At 45.9% G+C, this 22,945-nt stretch overlaps 2 protein-coding genes and 1 long non-coding RNA gene across 3 annotated transcripts in view; 1 reads left to right on the top strand and 2 right to left on the bottom strand.

Annotated features, from left to right (window-relative positions):
* The first annotated feature begins 407 nt into the window (after window positions 1–407).
* LOC309377024 overlaps window positions 408–22,945 on the top strand; it is a 78,414-nt gene continuing 55,876 nt past the window's right edge. The window contains exons 1-2 of the long non-coding RNA XR_014171381.1: window positions 408–572; window positions 2,155–2,936. This is a non-coding gene — a long non-coding RNA (uncharacterized lncRNA). The remainder of the gene's footprint in view (window positions 573–2,154; window positions 2,937–22,945) is intronic.
* Window positions 5,972–10,919, bottom strand: CFAP107 (cilia and flagella associated protein 107). Its single transcript, XM_081923907.1, has 4 exons — window positions 10,686–10,919; window positions 8,585–8,698; window positions 8,303–8,480; window positions 5,972–6,238 (listed from the first exon to the last, which is right to left on the bottom strand). Exons 1-4 carry the CDS (start codon window positions 10,794–10,796, stop codon window positions 6,042–6,044), a joined length of 600 nt encoding a protein of 199 aa, XP_081780033.1. The 5' UTR covers window positions 10,797–10,919; the 3' UTR covers window positions 5,972–6,041.
* LOC309376855 (arylacetamide deacetylase-like 3) lies at window positions 14,131–22,810 on the bottom strand. The gene is made up of 4 exons (XM_081923758.1): window positions 22,069–22,810; window positions 18,331–18,547; window positions 16,940–17,003; window positions 14,131–15,376 (listed from the first exon to the last, which is right to left on the bottom strand). The coding sequence occupies exons 1-4, from the start codon at window positions 22,243–22,245 to the stop codon at window positions 14,602–14,604; spliced, it is 1,233 nt and encodes a 410-aa protein (XP_081779884.1). The 5' UTR covers window positions 22,246–22,810; the 3' UTR covers window positions 14,131–14,601.

Raw genomic sequence — 22,945 nt, 5'->3', positions numbered from 1 at the left:
TTGCAGAATCATAGAATTGTATAGTTGGAAGGGGCAACAAGGGTGGTCTGGTCCAACCCCCTGCAATGCATGAATCTTTTAGCCCAACATGGGGCTCGAACCCACGACCTTGAGATTAAGAGTCTGATGCTATACCGACTGAGCTATTACTGGTTCATGCATTGGTTACTTCCAACAACATCTGGAGGGCCAGGGGGCTTCTTCGCCGCTTGCCTGAAGTGTGTATCAGAACTGGCCAGGCTTTCAGTTGCTGGGGAATTCAAAGACAGGCTTGAAGGCATCTCCATGACAACCTTCTCTGTTACAACCATCCCATGTCACTCTGAGGGACACCTCAGTGGTGAGCTCATATATGAATCATTTCTGCAGAAAGTCCTGGAGTTACATTTCAAGGCGATTGCTGCTGTAACACGAGCGCACACCCTGCTGTGGGCTGGTTGGAGAGAAAGGACAGTGTGTTTAATTTGTCAATAAATTAACCAGCAGCTATGCAGAAATGATGCCTGTGGTTAAATTCCATTCTTAATAGGTTAATTGGGCAAACACAGAGAAACAGCTGCACATTAGATCAGGTTAGTGCAGGATTTGTAATGCAACCAAACATGACCAGGCACCTGCATGGATTGTTTAACATCTGCCCCATCCATCTACAAAAAAGATGCATGTCTTTCTTTTTCTAAAAAAGGAACTCTCTCTCTCTCTCTCTCTCTCTCTCTCTCTCTCTCTCTCTCTCTCTCTCTGGTTGTGTCCAACTAAGTCTTACCTAGAGAAGACTCCCTGAAATTATTTTAATGGCCCTGCTCTGAGTAGGACTAACATTGGACACAACCCTTAAGTTATATCATTTCAACAAATTTCATACTGGTTAACGCTACAGATTCTAAGTGGCACACAATGATTATAGAGAGATATCCTCCAAGTTCCCCTATTTTCCAGGGACAGTCCTAGATTTACCGATTTACTGTTTCTGATTAGACCCCAGAATATCCTGCTTTCCCTTAGGACATCCCTATTTTCATTGAAGAAATGTTGGAGGGTATGTATATATGAATGAGATAGTTCAGTTGAAGTTAACAATAAAGTTAGAAAAGCTTTCTTAAAATCCCTGCTGAAATAAATAAAGTCTTCACCACACACCAAAAGTTCAACAGGGACAGGGCCTGTCTGATCTCAGCCAGAAATGGCCCACAATGCACATCTCCTGTGGAGTTCAAGACAATGACTTCAGGGATCAGGACTCCCCAAAGTCCAAGTTTCACCAGGAAGTGGTCTGACCATGACAATCCTCCCTCCTTCAAAACGTATATGCTGATTGATTAAAAGCAAGAACCACCACTTAAAAACAGGCAATGGGGATAATGCACCAATATCTGGACCACTCCTCTCTCTGTTTGTGATGCCCACCAGCTGATATTCAGGGCCATGTGCTGCCTCAGAAAGTGGAGGTAGAGCACAGCCCCTGTCTGGGTCAGGACTGGTTCAGCTGCTGGTCAGCATAGTGACTCAGAGACGAGCAATAAAAGTTGACTCTTTATTCAAGGAAACAGAATACAGAGAAACCTACAGCCAGAACTGACCATCTGTGCCTCCCTCTTCCCTCTAAGTCTCCTTCATGTCCGGCTGCTTTCCCAGCAGTCTTGAACTCCATCGGGGAGGGGGGCCCTGTGCTCTTTGCTCTGCAAAACTCTCTGTGCCCTTGGAGACAAGGGAGGAGGGGAGCTGAATACAGTAGGACTGGCAGGCTCCTGTGAATCTCAGTCCCCACCTCCTCCTCAGCTGCCTGTCCTGTGTCTGCAGTGCTCTCTGCCTCTCTTCCTCTCTCTCACTCTAGCCTGTTGCTTTTTCAGCATCCATCCATTCTGCCCTCACTTCATCCTCTGACCTATCTTCCTTATCCCACCACCACTCCCCTGGCTCTTCCTCTTCCTCTTCTGAGACTTCCCTGAAGGGCTTTCTGGCTGCAGCCTCCCACCATTCCTCATCGTCCAGATGGTCCATAACACTCTGTGGCTAGTAGCCACTACTAGCACTACCCTCTATGGAATTGTCTAATCCTCTTTTTTAAAAAAAGAAGAAAAGACATCTTCCCATGTAGCTGGCGAGCTATTTCAGTGTTTGTTTTAATCTTAGTCTTTCTTTTTTAACACCTTCCAGGTGATAACAGCTTTGGTGGGAAACTCAGCTCGGGCTTTTTAGCAGCTGTGACAGAGTCAGGTGAGGGGAAATAGAACAAAGAGCATCATCAAAGCACCATCTTGTTGGGTTCTAAGTGGAGCATCATGCTGCCTGCAGCAATGAGACGATAGGACATGCTGTTTGGGAGAGGTGGCTCGGTGACACTTCTCCTATAAATAAAAACTGTCGAGCCAGCCTGTGTGAAGTATCCAGATCCCGGAAAAAGAAGCTTGCTAATTAGTGTAAAAGGTACACCGTGCTTCATTAAGGACACGGCTGCTCCATCTCCTGGCTGTGCTTCCTGTTGACAGCTGGTTGCAGGCCACAGTTCAAATGATGCAGCTTCCCGTTAACTCGATGTCAGTGCTGGGGAAAGCTGCACTTTGGGTGGGAGTAGGAAAATCAGTTATTTAATCAATCGCTTAGTCCTCAGAAATGTAAGCAGCTGCCTTTGCACACAGGCACTCCCAGGTTCAATCCCAGCATCTCCTGGCAGGGCTTGGACAGATGCTACTCTGAAATCATACAGGGTTGGATTTGATATCCTGCTTTATCACTGCCTGAAGGAGCCTCAAAGCGGCTAACATTCTCCTTTCCCTTCCTCCCCTACAACAAACACTCTGCAAGGTGAGTGAGGCTGAGAGACTTCAGAGAAGTGCGACTAGCCCAAGGTCACCCAGCAGCTGCATGTGGAGGAGCGGAGACACGAACCCGGTTCACCAGATTACGAGTCTACCGCTCTTAACCACTACACCACGCTGGTTGCTGCCAATCAGTGTAGAAAATACTGAGTTGGATAAGCGATGGTCTGACTTGGTATAAGGCAGATCCTGACTTTCCTAAGTTAACAGGACTATGAGTAGCACATCTGGGGCTGGGGATTCTGTTTAGAGTGGACACTAACACTTCACCAACCAAGGGAACCAGAGATTTGCACAAAGTTCGCTTATGTTGATTTATAATTTAAGTAAGAATATTCAGTGTTGTCACCTGCTTTATTCTGTCTCCCCTGCTCCCATCCTGGGCAGGACCATCTTGCGACTTGACTTTTGTACAAGGAGCAAAAAAAGAAAAAGAAACTCTAACTCTCTTCCCCATTGGAGGAGTGGAACTATATCTGAAGAAGTGTGCATGCACATGAAAGCTCATACCAATAACAAACTTAGTTGGTCTCTAAGGTGCTACTGGAAGGAATTTATATTTTTATTTTGTTTTGACTATGGCAGACCAACATGGCTGCCTACCTGTCACTGGAACTGTACCTGTAAGACTTCAGCATGGTAAGAGGTTCAGGACCCCTGCTAGGGGATGCACTGTGCTATGGCTGTTGTACAAGCAAATCAGGACACAGCACCCGCTTTTCAAGCAGAAGTTCCCACGTTCAATCTTGGCATCCCCAGGTAGGGCCAGGAGACACCTCTGCCAGCCAGTGGAGATAAATACTGAGCTAGGTGGAGCTGATTCGGTATAAGGCAGTTTCCTTTGTTGCAAATGAACAAAAGAGCAAGGTTTCCTTAGAGAACTTGGTGGCCGGTCTCTGTGCTTTTCAACCGTGGCTTGACCTGCAAATATTAGCAAACGGCAAGCTTTATCTGCATCCCATGAAACACGTCAGCTGTAGGTTTTTGCAGCTCCACCAGCACTTAAAGGTAAAGGCCAGGTAATTTCTATCACACGCACAAACACACACACCACCAGGTGGCTGGCAGCCTTACCTTAGAAAGTTGTGTCCTCATTTTCTACAAAGCAAAGGCAAAACCTGCTGGCTCAGTGCATCTCCAACCTCTTTTGTGTATGTAATGTGCTTCCCAGAGCGCCGGGTGATGTACACACCTTCAAAGCCAAGGGTGTATAAAGGTCTACTGAAGCCAAGGGCACAGAAAGGTTTGTTTGCAAGTTGCACTGAGAGCCAGAGAATTGGCAGGAACGCGGTGACTTTCGTTCACCTTGAATGCATACCTTATTTGCATTAGGGTGGCTCTGTGTTTTGCCTTTAGAGAGGACCATCTCTCTGTTTGAAGAAGGTTGTCTGGTTCGAGTCCAGCCTAAAGAATTATTTTTGTATTCATTTAAGTAAAGAATATGCAAAACCAAGGCGGCGCAAAACGTAAAGATGTAATACTACCAAATCATCAGTTAAGAATGGTTTGTGTAACAACAACAAAAGCCTCCCAAAGGACCTATCTGAACAGGTACAGGTTTGTAAAGATATCTCAAAGAAAGCAGAACTGATTCTGGCAGGATTTCTACTGGTGGGATGTTCTGCAGGGGGCAGTCTGGCACTCCAAAGGCTTGGTTCCTGGTGGAGGCCTGCCAAATCTCAGGACCATGGGATGACCCATAAAAGTGCCCTGCCAGAAGATGTCAGTGATCAAAGTGCAGCATGTAGAATATCAAATAATTAAGGTACATTGGGCCCAGGTAGTTTAGGGCTTGCTGAATAAACCTAAGAGCCGGGGGGGGGGATGCCGTGGTCACTGTGTCCTGGGAGACCTTGAGATCAGACCTTGAGATCATGTTGCAAGTGCTAGCTTAACTGCATCAGCACACTTTGCCTCGAGCAGTGGTTCTCAACCAGTGTGCCGTGGCACCCTGGTGTGCCTTGCATGATGGTCAGGGGTGCCATGGACAACACTGGCCTCTGTCCCTCTTTCCTTCCCTCCCTCCTCTGATGGCATCTCGCGTCTCTGCCTCCCTTACACAGCTGTTGCAGCAGCCCTGGCTACAAGCTCCCCAGGCGAATGGTGCCTCTAGGAGGCACACCTCTTTGGGCCAGTTGGTCTACTCTGAGTAGGGCTTACTTGGCCATGGACATACATGTGATGGTGGGGTGGGTGTGCTCTAACTCCTTGACCCTTGCTTTGGCAATGAAGCTGTCATAAGCATGTCCATCAGGGAACTGATAGTTACTTGAAGGGCTCAGTGGCCCAGGCTCACAACCCAAATTTGCATTCAATCTGCAAATGCAGATGAGGGGGAAAAAAGCAGGGAAAGCAGCAGAAGATCTGGGGTCTGTTGCAAACAAGAGGCATGTTTAGCCTGGAAAGTAGATACAATATCCATCTTCAATTAGCTAAATGACTGCCACCAACATTGTTTTCTCCTGCTCTGGAGGCTAGGACCTGAACCAATGGAATCAAGTGACAAGAAAGGACATTCTGACTAAATATTAGGAAGAATGTTCTGACAGTACAAGGACCAAGCAGGCTTTCTTCCTGGCCAACAGATGAAAGATAATATAAGGAATGTCGTGAATATAATTGAATATTTGATGGCCAGGAATGAAAAGCAAGTGATATTAGTTTTTGTGGATGAAGAAAAGGCCTTTGATAATATATCTTGGGAATTTATGATTAAAAATTTTGGAATTAGTGGACATTGGACAACCATTTATAAAAGGAATAAAAGCGATATATTCTGATCAAAAAGCAAAATTGATAGTAAATAATAACAGAAAATATTGAAATTACGAAAGGTACAAGACAAGGGTGTCCACTATCACCATTATTATTCATATCAGTACTGGAAGTCTTTCTAAGGACTATAAGGAAAAATGAAAAAAAAAAAAAAAGGAATTTCAGTCGGTTGGAAGGAATATAAAGTGAAAGCCTTTGCAGATGACTTGGTATTCCTTGGAGGTTTTTAAGCAGAGTTTGGACGCCCACCTGTCACGAATGTTTTAGTTGAGATTCCTGCATTGCAGGAAGTTGGACTAGTTGACCCCTGGGATCTCTTCCAACCCTGCAGTTCTATGATTCTATCCAAACCCTTACAAAGTACTCATTGTTGCAGCTGGTTGGGTAAAGATACAACATTTAATTCACCTCTGCGCCGAAACATGGATGGTCTGCACCCTTTCAGAGAGACTAAACAGAACTTCGTGGCAGCCACTGCGGAACACTGGCCTCAAGGGTGTGAAATGTGACAGGCCGACGACGAGCGCTATAGGCTGTACTAGGCGGCTTGACGTAGGAGACCATGTAGACGCTGTTCATCACTCCAGGCACGTTCTGGCCCCATTTTTTCACAATGTGCTTGAAAAGCCCATAGTTGGTTGGTGGTTCTGAAATGAGGACAAAGGCAAAAGTGGGCAGAGAAACTGTACTAGTTTCTACACACAGTCATCCATTCCTCTGGATCTTCTGCCCAGGCAAATCATCATCAGAATTCAAGGACCACATTACAGCCGGGCAAAAATGCTCAAGGAGGATGCAAAGCAAGGCAGGTGAGAGGGTGTGGTCTGGGGCAAGGGGGGTGACTAAGGAGGAGGTGTGACCTGGAGAGAGTCGTGAAGGCCAGGTAGAGAGGACCTTGGACCTGAGTTTCTCCACCCTTGCTCTAGGGCTGGAGATACTTATTTGAAAGGTCCCCTGCACCCAGAGCAGCTTGCCTGCATGTTAAGATCAGTGACAGAGGCTCTTCTCATTTGCCTGCTACCCATGACAGGCATTCAGGACAGGGCTGTCTTTGCAGTAGCCCCACAACTTTAGAATTCATACCAGGTGGCCTTAGAGACCCACCTGTTTTCATTGGCTTATCCTTCTTCTCTGTTTTGTTACTGAGCTTTCTGGGATGGTGGTCTTGCAGAAAGTTTGCAGTTTATTTATTTCTGGGCTTAGCACTCGGGCCTTAGGTTAGGTGGAATGCTGGATACAACTTCGATGTGATTTGTGCAACATTCCCCCCCCCCCCATGTGATTTATTGATTTAGCAATTCAGAAACAAGACCTAGCCATTCAAAATTTGAAATTCAAGCCCTCAACAGCTTGGGACAGGTTTACTTGAATTATCTCCTTACCCTATATCTGCCCACTCAACCACTTCCATCTGTGCAACTGGCACATTTACAAGTGTCACATAATGTCCGTTCTGCACTTGTAATTAATCAGTGCTTCAGTCTGGCAGCACCAACTCTTTGGGACTCCCAGACTTTTGATATTAAGCCCCTGATGCATACAGTGGTACCTCGGGTTACATACGCTTCAGGTTACAGATGCTTCAGGTTACAGACTCTGCTAACCCAGAAATAGTACCTCAGGTTAAGAACTTTGCTTCAGGATGAGAACAGATATCGTGCTCTGGCGGTGCGGCAGAAGTGGGAGACCCCATTAACTAAAGAGGTGTTTCAGGTTAAGAACAGTTTCAGGTTAAGAACAGACCTCCGTAACGAATTAAGTACTTAACCCGAGGTACCACTGTATTATGTTCTAGGAGGCTTCATCTGGTCAGAATCGAGTATACACTTCCAGAGATAATGCTAAATGCATTACTTCTGGTAAATGAACCACCATAGATGCTAGAGGGCTGTGAACATTTGTGTCCTAGGCTTTTTAGCCTTGCCTACCCAGGTACTATCTGAAACCAAAAGGACACAATGTTTGCCAGATGTGAAATATATTGACATTATTTTCAGCTCTCCTACCCCACTAATGTAAACTGCTTCATGCTTTGGTTTGCTTTGCTTAAGCAGCAAATAAATCTTTCCAAACAAAGTATCTAACCATTGAATTATCTGGGCAGAAACACAAGTGAGGAGAATATTGCAAGCATTGTGATGCATAGGGCAAAAATAAAAATAAAAATCTGTGTGTTTGGATGACTTTCTCGGCATTATGATGATGATGGAATAAACCAAAGGCCTTAATGAGAGGAAGGGATGGGCAATCCAAACAGCATGTAGAAGAGATGGGGAACCTGTAACTCTCAGAATGTTGCTAGACTACAGATGCCAACATCCCTGCCCATTGGTCATGCTGCCTGGGACTGTCGTCCAATGACATCTGGAGGGCTACAGGTTTGCTAGTTACAATATTCTTTTAATTCAGGGATGGGGAAGCTGTGTGAACATAGTTCAGATGTTGCTGAACTACAGCTCCCTTCATCTCTGACTATTGACCATGATCAGAGTTGGAGGCCATCAACATCTGGATTCTGTTCCTACAGTATTCGCACAGGATCTCCATGGAATAGATACTTAGGATGCTAATGGGTCAATGGGATGTTAATAGATTAACAGAACCATATAATAAATGATGGATTGGTATGCATGATGAGAGCAACCTCCACTGTTGTCAACCTTCAAGGTTGCCTTGTCTCTTTTTTCTTTTCTTGACACGCTACCACATACCAACAAGCGGGTAGTCTGTCTTCTCTGGGATCCAAGCCATTTTGTGTCTATTCCATTTGCGAAGCGGAGGCAGCAAAGGGTTGTAGCCATGCCTATTATATTGATCGTCATATTGCGATACCAAGTGATGGTGTCTCGGTTCTTCGTGGTGGGTCAATATGTACTTCTTTGGCAGGCCCTAAAATATAACACATGCTGAGCTTTAGCACAAGAATCCATTCTGCCTTTGGAGACACGCAGCCCCAGACCTGGATCTGTCTTCCCACCCTCCCTATTACTTACATCCAGCTGCTTCATAATTCTTTTCATCACCGTTCGGTCTGGCATCTGAGCTGGGTAACGAACGTAATCTCGGTCGTAGGTGCTTTCGCCGGTTCCCTCATGGTCACGTATGAACTATGAAAATGCAGACAAGTGGCAGTCACTCTTTGGGAAGCAAGCATAGTTTATTCACACACCTGGGAGTCCTGGAGCAAAATTATGACCCTCTCAGATTCCACAGCAAGGGTAAGGAACAAATGGGCCTTCATATCTTCTTGGACTCCAGTGGTGGCTCTCTAGATGTAATAAGACTCCAGCTCCATAAACCCCAGCCAGCAAAGAGATAGTGGAAGTTGTAGTTCATCAACTTCTGGAGTTTCTCTAACCCTGTGCTCCCCAATCTTGGGTCTCCAGCTGGTTTTGAACTACAACTCCCATCATCCCTGACCACTGGTCCTGCTAGCTAGGAATGATGGGAGTTGTAGTCCAAAAACAGCTGGAGACCCAAGGTTGGGAAACCCTGGTCAAATCCTTTCTTAAAGCCACCCATCTTCTGCGAGTGAATTCCATCGTTTAGCTCTGAAGAAGTGCTTCCTTTTGTCCTTGATCTCCGACATTCACAAATTCGCTAGGTGTCTCCACGTTCTGGTATTGTGCATAATCCGATGCATAAACACCATGCAAATGTTTATACACCTCTATCATATTACCACCCCATGATATAAGCTGGAAAGCCCAATTTTCAGAGCAACTCCCAACAGAAAGTCCAAGGTAGTCCTAGTAAAGTTAGACACAAATTCTCGCAAAAACAAAATAACACAATCAGATAAAACCTGGCTTTCAAAATTACCAGAGATCCCAAATGACTGGCGTTTTCAAAAGGGTTTTCATGTGGTGCCAACAAGCCCTGGTTGCCACTCTGGGAAGAGAACTGTCAGATCCAGGGGTCTCCACTGAGAAGACCCTGCCAGTAGTCACACCCTCCTCACCTCTAACATAATGGTCTCCGAGAAATTTATACAGTCATGCAGGAAGTTGTTTGGGACTAATTCACCCCATTGGTCCATGTAGCTCAGAATTGTGTACATAATCATATGACCTTCTGTAGACACCTGAAGGCAGCCCTTTATTGGGATGCTTTTAATCCTTGTTGCTCTGCTGTGTTTTTGTATATTCTCCTGGAAGCCACCCAGAGTGGGCTGGGGCAATCCAGTCAGATAGGCAGAGTACAAAAAAATAATTTATTATTATTATCATCACACTGACTGGAAGCAGCTCTCTGTGGTTTCAGATAGGGGACATTCCCAGTTTTGCCTGGAGATGCTACGGACTCCTCCTTCATGCCAAGCATCTGTTCTACCAGCTCATCCTGAGTCAGACCATGGGTCCACCTACTGCAGTATTGTCTACACTGACCAGAAGTGGCTTTCCAGGGTTTCAGAGAAAGTATCTCCTAAGCCCTACCTGGAGAGACCAGTGATTGAACCTGGGACTTTCTGCCTGCGTCAAGGTGCAGTAGTTGGTTCCTAAACCACACAGAGCTTAATAATAATAATAATAATAATAATAATAATAATAATAATAATAATAATAATTTATTTATGCACTGCCCATCTGGCTGGGTTTCCCCAGCCACGCTGGGCAGCTTCCAACAGAATATTAAAATACAATAGTCTATTAAGCATTAAAAGCTTCCCTAAACAGGGCTGCCTTCAGATGTCTTCTAAAAGTCTGGTAGTAGTTTATTCCTTTGACATCTGATGGGAGGGCGTTCCACAGGGCAGGTGCCACTACAGAGAAGGCCCTCTGCCTGGTTCTGTGTAACTTGGCTTTTCGCAGCGAGGGAACCGGCAGAAAGCTCTTGGAGCTGGACCTCATTGTCCCGGCAGAATGATGGGGGTGGAGACACTCCTTCAGGTATATTTCAGGTATTCTTTATAGGTATGCAAGCCCTTTGATCTGTTCCTAGAAATGGACCAGGAAATTAATGTGTCCCATCAATTTTATCCCATGTTATAGCTGTTAGGGGTGGGGTGATGCTTCATTACAATCTTCTCCCTCCCCTCTCTACTGCAACCACCTGGGATTTAGTTCCCCTTATTTCTTTCCTTCCCAAACCTACCTTTTTTCTTTCTTCCAGCCAGTTTCCAATAAGTACTTTAGTAGAATATTTGGGTTCTACCTTCCAGCTGGGCGTGTACCATTCCTGTGCATCTCTACACTGAGTAAACATGGTCCCATTCACATGCTTTGGCAAAGAGTGAACTCGAAAGGTCCTAGACTTCCATCTCTGTATGTGCAGAGCAGGACATTTAACCTCTGATGTTCCTTGGTCTCGGGTTGCCTATTGTTGACCATCCCCATGGTAACACTCCAGGCAACAAGGGATTCTACCGTGGTGAAATCAATTCCACTATTCCACTGAAGGCAACAAAACACGTGTTTGTGAATGGACGCAGAATAAGGGGATAATTTGCTGCTTACCCCCCAAAGATGAGGAATCCAAATCCAGAGGCATGATAGGCTGGGGCTGGTGGAACTGGAATCCAGCAACATGAAGATTACCCACAACTGGATTGCAATCTGACCACTGTGAAGATGTCTGGGTTTGGACAGAAAAGGGCACCATCCTTTGCATGCCTACTCAGAAACTACTCCCATTGGGTTAACCTGGAACTTACACTTAGCTAAATGTGTACAGCAGGTACGTCCAACTCCCAAGAGACTGTGATCTATACACAGTATTAAAAATCTGGCAGTGTTGCTGAGTTTTATTTAGGGAGCCAGATTCCCCCATTTTCCAATAGCATGCTCTACCTAGTGGCAGACAGCACTACCACAAATAGCGCAATGAGCCAAAGCAAACCTATATTGCCCTCTAGGGAAGCCCAGGCAGCTGCAGTGGTGGCTAGGAGCTCACTCTCCCCATCCCCTACCCAACTTAGGCTAGTAGTCCAACTGCAACTCTGATTTGGCCTCCTTTACTCATGCATTTGTTATTTGCCAAGGTAGACTACTGCAATGCATTTAGTGTGGGGCTACCTTTGAAGATGTCTCAGAAGCTTCGGTTGGTACAAAATGGGTTGTTTCCAACTAAGTCCTGCTCAGAGTTTACCCATTGAAATTAAAATATCTATGGTATGTCAAATCTGCTAACTCCTGTGGGTCTGCGGTAAGTGGAGCTAACATCGGATACAATCTGATGTGTCCACCTGGCTATTGTTTTGGACCAGGTGGTCAGAATGCAGGCACACCAACGCCTGTTAGAATTCCTGCTCTGTGATTGCAGTCATGGGATTGTTGTCTTTCACGTGACGGTGTATGTTTTGACTCCAGAGAGTGGGAAGTAATGGAGACAGGGTATTTGTCTTACTGTGTTCCGTGAAGTGGGACTATTGTCCTTTGTTTTTCTCTCTCTTTGCTGTCTGATGCTAGAGAGAGAGGGAGCCTTGTTGCAGTGCTCCATGTATGTTTATATGTTAATAAAGTAGATTAGCCAAAATGCTGAGTTGCTGAGGTCTGTTACGCACACTGAGAACACTCTGCAGATCCCTAAGTGTGCTGGTGTCTGTTGGCATCGGCCGCTGTGATGTTTGGGCAGAAGAAAGCTTTTGAAGCTCCCAAACGACCAGGAGGGAGAGAACATGCCAGTCAGGCCTGTGTCTCTACCAGGTCCTACTTGAGTGTAGGACGAGCTCCTGACAATCCCTAGTGGGGTCATTGCCTCGCCCCCAATATTTTCTGGTAAAGGGCTGAGCCCTCTTGATGATGAGCAGGCAGAGGAGGCTGAGCACAGTGTGGTTCAATTGCTGGCTTCACCTGAGCATGAGATAGGAAGCCACGTCACACTGGGCTCCCTGCTTGGTCTACTCCCATCGACACAAGGTCTCTATCCCCTTTCTCTTTGGTCTAACATCATATAATATCTTCATGACTGAGTGGATTGGGGATTTGAATGGGGAATGGGGATTTGAACCCTGATGTGCCCGATCCTAGTCCAACATTCTGACTACCACTCTAATTTTGTTAGGGAACCCTTCCAGGGATTTGGGGCTCCAGTTGCCCCCCAGGGATACTGGGTACAGACTCCATTATGATGGCTGACTGGGAGCAGTTATGGACCACAGGTATGAAGTTTACGGCATGTAATGCCTTAAGAGAGAATATTATGAAAATGATTTACAGGTGGTACATGACCCCAGTCAAGCTTGCAAAAATTTATCATTTGCCCGATAATAAGTGTTGGAAATGTAAAGAGACTGAAGGTACATTATTTCACCTTTGGTGGACGTGCCCAAGGATTAAGACTTTCTGGGAGATGATCTATAATGAAATGAAAAAGGTATTTAAGTATACCTTCCTGAAGAAACCAGAGGCCTTTCTCCTGGGCATGGTCGGCCAATTGGTGCCTAAGAAGGATAGAATTTTCTTTATGTATGCTACAACAGCAGCAAGAATACTTATCGCAAAGTACTGGAAGACACAAGATCTACCCACCAGGGAAGAATGGAAGATGAAGGTGATGGACTATATGGAACTGACGGAAATGACTGGCAGGATCCGAGACCAGGGAGAAGAGTCGGTGGAAGAAGATTGGAAGAAATTTAAAGACTACTTACAGAAACATTGTAAAATTAATGAATGTTAGAAAGATGTTGGAATGAATTTATGTGGTTTTAGCAGAAATGTTATAAAGGATTAGGGAAAAATAGACTGTTAATTGGTGAAACGAGGGAAAGTAAAGTTTTATTATATTAAGATAAATTACAGGACAAAAATTGGAAAAGATGGAAAGGATTTGCTGAAATAGCTAACCGAACTAGAATACAAAAAAGGGAGGTGTGAGGAGGTCAAGGAAATAAGCTAACGAAAGATAAGTTATGGGAAGATTCGATGTGTTATTTTTTTAATGGATTTTATTTTTCTGTTTTTGTATTTTCTTTTTTTGTTTTTGATGTTGTTTAATGTGATGTTTTTACTTTTTCTTTTTGTAACCATTAAAATCTTAATAAATATATTTTTTTTTTTTAAAAAAAGATACTGGGTACAGACTCCAGTCTTGCTCCTCTTAAAAAGCATCTAAACATTTGAGGGTTTGTAGGAATGGTTTGCCAAGAATGGTCACATTACTGATCCCCTACAGAAAAAAAGGTTGGCACAAAAAGCCGAAAGCTGTTTCCCAATTACTGGTACCTTGTCCTTAAATTGGCAACATTCAAACTTTTATTGAGGTTGCTTCTTTTCCTGAATATCATCCATATGAAGATTTTTTAAAAAGGGTTCAACAACCTTGGACCATAGGCACTACAGTGGTACCTCAGGTTAAGTACTTAATTCGTTCTAGAGGTCCGTTCTTAACCTGAAACTGTTCTTAACCTGAAGCACCACTTTAGCTAATGGAGCCTCCTGCTGCTGTCGTGCCACTGGAGCACAGTTTCTGATCCCATCCTGAAGCAAAGTTCTTAACCCGGGTATTTCCGTGTTTGCGGAGTCTGTAACCTGAAGCGTATGTAACCTGAAGCGTATGTAACCCGAGGTACCACTGTATTAGGGTTGCCACATGAACATACGTGTGCACAGGACAATTTATTAAACTGATTAACATGTACATATGAGCTCTCTTTAAGGCAGGGGGATGTTAATTCTTGCCCTACCAGACTCCTTCTCCAAGATCTTGTAGCTTAGCCAGCGTATATCGTTCTCAATAGGTATATTGTTCTCAATACTGAGAAAAACTCCCTGTGGTTATTAGACCATGATGGCATCAGTGTGTGTGCTTGATTTCCAGCAGAACATAGCTCAATTCCCATTGTAAGGATAAGGTTGGGTGTGTTTGTCTCTCTGTGTGTTATGCCATGCTCCCCACAGCAGCCATTTTTCATTATGCCATACCCCCTAGCAGCCATTTTGTGTCATATTATAGCCCCACCATGGTAGCCGTTTTATGACTGGTGCCCCAGCACTCTCTCAAAGTTCAGGATGTTCCCGCCCGTTCAAAATGGTCGGAGATCCCCGATTTAGAAAGATGCTTTTTGGTTTTATAAGCTCTTTATAAAATTGACTATCTTGTCCAGCCCTCTTTTACCAGAAGGGAAATTCAACCAGTCTCTGTCGAAGAAGGTTAGAATCCCGTGGAACCCACTTTCAATGTGGTACCAAGTCACTGCTATGCCATTGTCCTCCAATCTTTTCTTGTAGAGTAATCCATCATCCCTCAGGACATCATATTCACAGGTTATGATGCAGGTCTCCGGAAGCAGGCGGACAATGGCATCGTCGGCAAGAAGGGGCGAACACTCTGAAGAACTTAGGACCTTCACTTTGTTGTAGACTTCATCATCACAGGGAACTGTCGCCACGGGCTTGTAGCCTCTGGTTTTAAATTCGCTCGGGATGTTTTCTGCACTCAGCCATTTCTTGTACTTCAATCTCAGGTCCACCGGAACATGAGAGCCTTCCAAAATATCTTCGAGGAGCGAAGCTTCCCCATTCACGTGTTGCAATATGTAAAAAGCAGCCCGTTCCCTGAATAAAATGGGCACGCCGTGGTTTTGCTGGTAGGAAGGCAAGTTGAAGTCTACAGCCTGGAGACCCGGGTAAATGAGGATCTGTGCACGCACTTTTGCAAGGCCTGGTCTATTCACTAAACTCTGGGAGATACAGGCAGCCATGCAGCCACCCGCGCTGTCGCCAGCAATGATGACACGGGTGTTGTCCACACCATAGTCTTCTGCAGTCTCCAGAAAGTGGGTGGTGGCAGCAAGACAGTCGTTGAGCGGGGCTGGATACTTGTGCTCAGGAGCCAGACGGTACCTAAGGCAAAATCAATCCACAGTAAATCATTTCCATCTGAGATTGTGTATGATGCTGCTGCTTTTGAATGATCAAATAACGGCCAGTCCCCATAGGGTGAAAGGCAGGAAGCCCACCAGCAGGTGGAGCCAGAGCCAATTACAGGCAACTAATTCTACTCTTTCCCTTTATCTCCTGTCTGCTGAGTTCTTCAGGAACAATGCTGAGATTAATGAGGAAGCAGACAAACCATACCTACTATCTATCTATCTATCTATCTATCTATCTATCTATCTATCTATCTATCAAGGGACGCGGGTGGCCCTGTGGGTTAAACCACAGAGCCTAGGGCTTGCAGATCAGAAGGTCGGTGGTTCGAATCCCCACGACGGGGTGAGCTTCCGTTGTTCGGTCCCAGCTCCTGCCCACCTAACAGTTCGAAAGCACGTCAAAGTGCAAGTAGATAAATAGGTACGGTGTTTCCATGCGCTGCTCTGGTTCGCCAGAAGCGGCTTAGTCATGCTGGCCACATGACCCGGAAGCTGTACGCCAGCTCCCTCGGCCAATAAAGCGAGATGAGCGCCACAACCCCAGAGTCAGTCACGACTGGACCTAATGGTCAGGGGTCCCTTTACCTCTATCTATCATCTATCTATCTATCTATCTATCTATCTATCTATCTATCTATCTATCTATCATCTATCTATCTATCATCTATCATCTATCATCTGTCATCTATAAAAATATATTCTATCCTACCTCCCGAAGAAGCTAAGGGCGGCCAGCACACAAATGAAAAAAACAATTAAAACATCGTAAGAGCATCTGCAATACAGATGCAGACTGCAAAATAGGTCTCAAAAGGCTCGTTGCAGGAGGGATATCTTCACAGCACCTGTAATATTTAACAGGAGGAGGTAGATGCCACAATACCAGTAACCTGCTTCCTACATTGTGTGGAATGGGCCTCCTGATAAGATGGTACTGGATTGTAAATAATAAGGCAGCAGGGCCTGGAGGAATCAAGACCAAGGTTGGTGGTGCAGGGCCCCATTTCCCCCTATATGCCATTTAGGCACATGGACTTACCCTCCATGGCAGTGGCATAGCATGGGAGGGGGCCACAGGGGCATTGACACAGATGCTATTAGGCAGTTGAATGCTCATGCATGCTCCGTCTGTTTCCCTCCTTCCCACTCCATTGTTTTGCATGGCCCTGGGCGCTGGCAACCCATGCTACGCCACCGCTCCATGGGTAGGCAGACCCGGAAGGTGGTCCACAAAGGGAATGTTCCCCTTGGGCTGCAAAGGGCACTCTTTCCCTGAGGTGAGCAATGCTGAGCTAGATAGACAAAAGTCTGGCATGGTATAAAGTAGCCTCTCATGTATGTACCATGGGTTACCCGACTTGCTCAGTGGTCAGAGAGCCTGGGTAAGTTGCGGCTCATGGGGCAACCACACAATTAGGCTTCCTTCTGCAGCTGGCAAGTGAGCTGCTCTTAACATTTTGCCATGCTGTGGTTGAGTCCATCACAACCACAGGGGGCTGGGGTGGGGTGGGGTGGGTGGAAAACAATGACTTACTCCACAGACACAACCACGGATTCACTCTCTCGGGCCAAATAGCGGCAGATATTTTCATGGGTTTCTGAAACAATAATATTCCCATGGTTATCCATGTATTTAATCATTAGTAAGATGTGATGGTTTGATTATGTACCTCCCAGGTGCAACAGTTAATGAGAAGAACCTCATCACCACCAAAAATATATGCCAACAAAATTAACAGAGAACAAACTCCCTGGGGATGTTATTGCAATATATTCATTGAACAAAATAGGGAAAATAAGTATGTTTTTCACCATGATAAGGAAGAGAGGGAGGGGAGAGGAGGAGGCACAAATCCCATCAGGGCCTGCCCCAGTCAGACTCCATCCCATTTGGCCAATAGGGAGTGGATGGGAGAACAGTAAAATTACAGAATTGCATTATTGTAAACCATATAAATCCCAAACCTACAGTTTCTTCTAGTTTCAAAATGCAGATCACTGCCCCGTCTCCCAAAAGATTTTTGTCCATTACTTTCCAGTGACTGAAGGAAGAACAGAGAGTTAAGGTGGGCTAAATTAGCAGGTTAATTACAAGCGGAACAAATAAATAAATAAATATAACCCCACTGAAAAGTGGTCCAAGATGCAAAGCTCCAGCCTCATACTGGAAAGCCTTGACCTACCCCCTTCCGATTTTTAAGTCTCTTCAAAAAGATTTGAAAGTTTTTCCTCTAGAGCCCATGAGGACTAGAAGGTTGATGTTGTTTCTCTAAAGCTAGGATGGGGAACCTTTGGTCCTCCAGATGTTGCTGGACTTAATCGTCCCTCATCACCTTTGGTAATGCAAGCTGGGGTTGACGGGAGTTAGAGTTCAGCAACATCAAGAGAGTAAAATGTTTCCCACCCCATGCTCTAAAGCAGTGTTTCTCAAACTTGGGTCTGCAGCTGTTGTTGGACTACAACTCCCAGCATCCAACAATAGCTAGAGTCCCAAGTTTGAGAAGCACTGGTCTAACCTATCTCACAAGGTTGTTGGGAAGATATAATTGCAGGGAGAATTGTGTAGGTCAACTTGAGCTTGTTGGAGGGATGGCGGGGAAACAAAACAAAACAAAACAGAACAGAACAGCAGCAGCAGCAACAACAACAATGCACAGGAATCAACAACTACTTTGAAACTTGTCAATAAATGATGGCTGCAGCCCTTAGGATTGTTAAGGCACATCCTGACACCAGAAAGCCCCCTTTGGCTTGAGATATTTTTGTGGATGCTTTGGTGTGGTTAGATGGCTGATGATTTTGAGGAGAAACCTTATTATGAACTGGGTCTTAATTCAGAGGAGATCCCTCTACAAATGCTCTCTGTGTATGCGTTACCCTACTTCATTCAGATGTTGACGCAGATTAAGTTTGGACATAACTCACGGATGCTTCCAAACACCCAGCCGCCTCCATGAAAGAACACGATCCCCCTCCTTCCACCAGCAGAGGGAGCCTTCGGTTGGTAAATCCGGACAGGCACATGCTTAAACTTTGCGTCTTTAATGAAGAGTGCGTTTTCTTTCCCCAGTTTCCGGCTGTTTCGCACAATCCGCACAAACTGGATTTGTGTGCAGATATGTAGGTTTTCCAAGATCCTTCCCTTTTGAGAGGGGGACAGGGAGAAGAAACAAAAGTCATATAGGAATTAACAAGTTCATCCAAACAACTATTTAGATGTTCAAAATTTAAGGATCATAGTGCTACCCAGATTGGATGAAACATGCTGGGGCATGAGGACAGGGGAAATCATTTCAAAATTATAACATTATGGGTTACGTGGTGGACGTGCCAGATTTAGATATAAGCTAAACAAGCTATAGCTTGGGGCCCACTCTCTTAGGAGCCCCCCAAAAATATAAAGGGAAAAAACCCCTAGATGTACATTTCCAAAATATAAGATAAAAAACAAATAAAATAAAACCTACATACAGCAACAGTGTTTTGTGTTGTGTAGGCTCCTATGATGTAAGTAATGGGCCCCGCCTGCTAGCCTGTTCCCTAAAATATCACTGGTTTGCTCATTTCTATATATAGGGTGCCTACATTCTGCATGTGCAAATGGCTTTAGATACCTATTAGGTCCATAAATTACCATATAGCATATATTCAACACAAAAATAGTGACAATTTCTTGTTGACAAAGGACAGCTGGACATATAAAGGGCCCCATTACCTTCAGTAGCTTAGGGCCTCATCAAACCTAAATCTGGCCCTGTGTGGTGGAAGTGAAGAGTAATGATATAAGAGAAGATTCATTTTATTAATATGCTTTTTATTAGTTTTCTTAAATAACAAACACCTAAGGAAGGTGACAACGCAACAAAATTCAAAACAGTAACAGCTAATTGCACATTTATCCAATATCAAATTAAAACTATTTAATTAATTCAGCAACATTGATGAACTCAATCGAGCTTTTGAAAGTCATTGGCACCTACACTACATCCCTCTTGCTTCTTAGCACCCCCCGGCCCCCGCCAAGGTAATCCCACTGCCCCTTTGGGGAACCGCTGGGCTAGATGAACAAACTAGCGTTATGGAAGGCATGCTTCAACTGATTGCTTTGAAGAAAAAGCAACTGTGGCAATGGAGGCTTATCCACTGGCGGGAATGAGGCCCTGCTCCACCAACCTCAGCGAGTCCCTGCCTGCCTGCCTGCCTGTTCTGCCCGCTTATCAACTTCCTCCGCCACCACCACCCTAATCTCAGTGTTGTCCTTGTTGAACTCAGCAAAAGTTGAACTCATTGGCTCCATAGAACTGTACAACTGTAGAACTGTGGAGCTGGAAGGGACCTCCCCCCCAGGGTCATCCAGTCCCACCCTGCAATGCAAATAAATTCAACAAAACCCCCTCTAGGTAGCCATCCAACCTCCAATGAAAGAGAGAGTCCACCATTCTCAGAGGGAGTCAGTTCCACTGTCAAACAGCTCTTATCCTCAGAATGGTTCGTAGGAAACTCTTTCATTATAGTTTGAATCCACCGGTTTGGGTCCTACCAGCCTGGTGGGATCTTGGTGGTCATCTAGTCCAACACACAGACACACAGATGGCATCTCAACCCTCGGTCCCCCATCCAATTTGAAACCATACCGGACCCTGCTTAACTTTGCAAATGTGCTAGCAGTTTTATTGCTGCGCCACTAGGAGGCCAGCTTGCTCCATCTTCCATACCACAGCTCTTCAGATAATTTGAGGACAGCTCTCCTATCACCTCTCAGTCTACCAGGCTAAACAGCCCCAACTCCCTCAACTGTTCCTCATCGAGGGCTTGGTTTCCAGACCCTCGATCATCTTGCTTGCCCTCCTCTGCACACATTCCAGTTTGTCAATATCCTTCTTAAACACCCTCCCCCATCTCAATAGCTCTGGTGCCACCTTTCTGATTTCCACCTTAACACTGGGTAGCAGCTACCACAGAGCTGCAGAATCCCTCTCCAAATCTGGCACGGGGCCTACACTAATTGCCTGGAGGAAATCTGTCTGCCTATTAACTGTTATCTGCTCCTAAAAGGGCAGTATGTAGTAAACAACGCTTTCAAGGGCAAACAGCAGCCCAGGTGTGGGTGGGTGTGCTTCAGCAAGAAAGAGAGGGAGCTGGAAAAGATTGAACATGCCTCCTTCACCTCACTGCATACCATTCTCTGTGGCGGCACCTTGCCAATGGAGCTCCCTTCAGCATGTGCTCACCTCAGATATGTTTTAAGAAGAGACTTTAAACCCTTTTATCAGGCCAGAGTTTTGGACTCCTATGAGATAGACCATTTCCTTGGAGTGCAATTTTATTGATATTATTGCAGCAGTTCTGGCCATGCCAGCTTTGAGAGTTTAACTTCTGTTTTACTTCAACGCAGCTGTTTCATCTGTTAATCTTTAGGTTCCCTGGGCTCCAAAATGAAAGATGGGCACGATATAAAGGTCTTGTGTAATTGCGTATTTATTTATTTTTTTTAAAAAAAATCTGTGTTGACTTTCTTTCTCACAAAGTTTCTTCTTTCTCATTCTTTCACTTACTCATTTACTCATTCATTTACTCATTCATTCATTTTCTCATTTACTCATTCAAAGTCTGCCTGTGAGCCTACTACAAACATTACTGCTCCCACAGCAGGCAGTAATTGGTGTTTGCATGAAAATGTTCCAGAGGTCCTGTCAAACACCATTAATAATTTTTAAAACTCTCTCTCTCTCTCTCTCTCTCTCTCTCTCTCTCTCTCTCTCTCTCACACACACACACACACACACACACACAGAGAGAGAGAGAGAGAGAGAGAGAGAGAGAAAGAGAGAGATAGCTGTCACATCCAGACTGTTTAAAGCACACGGGTTCCCCCAAGGAATCCTGGGAAGTGTAGTTTGCTCCTTACAAAGCTACAAGTCCCAGCAAACTGCACTTCTCAGGATAAAGGTAAAGGGACCCCTGACCATTAGGTCCAGTCGTGGCCGACTCTGGGGTTGCGGCGCTCATCTCGCTTTATTGGCTGAGGGAGCTGGCGTACAGCTTCCGGGTCATGTGGCCAGCATGACTAAGCTGCTTCTGGCGAACCAGAGCAGTGCACACAAATGCCGTTTACCACCAGAGCGGTACCTATTTATCTACTTGCACTTTGAGGTGCTTTGAGCAACCCGTTGCGGGGATTCGAACCGCCGACCTTCTGATCGGCAGGTCCTAGGCTCTGTGGTTTAACCCACAGCGTCACCCGCACCCCTACTTCTCAGGATACTTTGGGGGAAAGTCACGTGCAGCGTGGATGTGACCAGAGTCTCACTCAAGTCACTACAGAAAGTTCAGCGAAATGCTAGCTCCAAGCAGCTACTCTGAACCTGGAGGGTTAATCCTGCCCAGTCATTCAGCACCAGAGTCAAACTTCTGGGTTGCGTTTAAACACTGCCAAGCTCGTTCCTTTCCCTTCCCCTCCTTCTGCCCGAGAATTCGTCTCCCGTTAGATCTCTCCCTCTCCGACAGGGGGGCGCCCACTTCACCATTCTCGATGTCGGATAAAAACAGGTTAAAATCAGGAGGAGAGCGCAATTGCGCGTGGCGGATGGGGAGGCGGTTAAGTTCGTGGGTTTCCCGCAAGTTACCACTTCGCCTTTGGATGGGGCGCTGCGATCCACTCACCAGGACAGACGCCCCAATCAGCGTGGCGTGAATGATTCGCAACCTGGCCGGGTGCTCGACTCCAGGAGGGATCTCCGAGTTGGCGTAATCGAAATAAATGCTTCCCAGAACCAGCAGGAGGAACGCTGCCAAGAGGGCAGCCACCAAGAGCACCAGAAACGCGTGCAGGAAGCCCATGTCGCTGCGGCTCGGAAGAGCGCCTGCTTTCGCCCTTGGATTTTCCTCCTCACCGAACTTGGCTTGGGCTGTCGTTTATTTCCTGCTTTCTCCCGTGACTGCGATACTCAGGTTGCAGGCAGCTGGAAGGAGTGTCCCTAATCCCCTCCCACGCGCGGGAGGGAACGAAAGGCGAGTCCGGGTTCCTTCCGAGCAGCAGAGAGACCGACCGAAGCCTCGCAGGATTCGATTGCCACCCCCAGAAATTCAAACGCCCCCTCCCCTTTCCCATGCAAGTCGAGCAGAGGCAAGTGTTGTTGCGCATGCAAAGAAAGAACCAGCGAAAGGTTTTCGCGTCCTCAAGGTTGCTGAACAGGTTAACAGACTATTGAGACACCCGAACAGGAAGCGCTGCCGAAGGCACGGCGAAGTGAAACTAACTTAGGCTCAGGAGCTGGTCGGGCCAAGTACCGGTATTTCGTCTCTGTTGCACCTCATTGGGTGGAGAGAATGATTAAACCTAGGAGTCTCCACACAGCTCCAGCGGAGGTGGAAAACCTGTGGCTTTCCAAGTGCAATTGGACCACAACTCCCACCATCCCTGACGGCTGGCCATATTTGCTGGCGGAGCCGTACCTGCGGGGTGGGCCGGGGCGGGGGAGGGAAGGGTTACCCAGATTTTTTGTCCCGGATGAAGGCTCCAGAGGGGCGCCATTGACGC

Source organism: Podarcis melisellensis, assembly GCF_964234715.1.
Source record: "Podarcis melisellensis genome assembly, chromosome: 8".
NCBI lineage: Eukaryota > Metazoa > Chordata > Lepidosauria > Squamata > Lacertidae > Podarcis > Podarcis melisellensis.
This window is presented reverse-complemented; position numbering and strand designations above follow the sequence as displayed.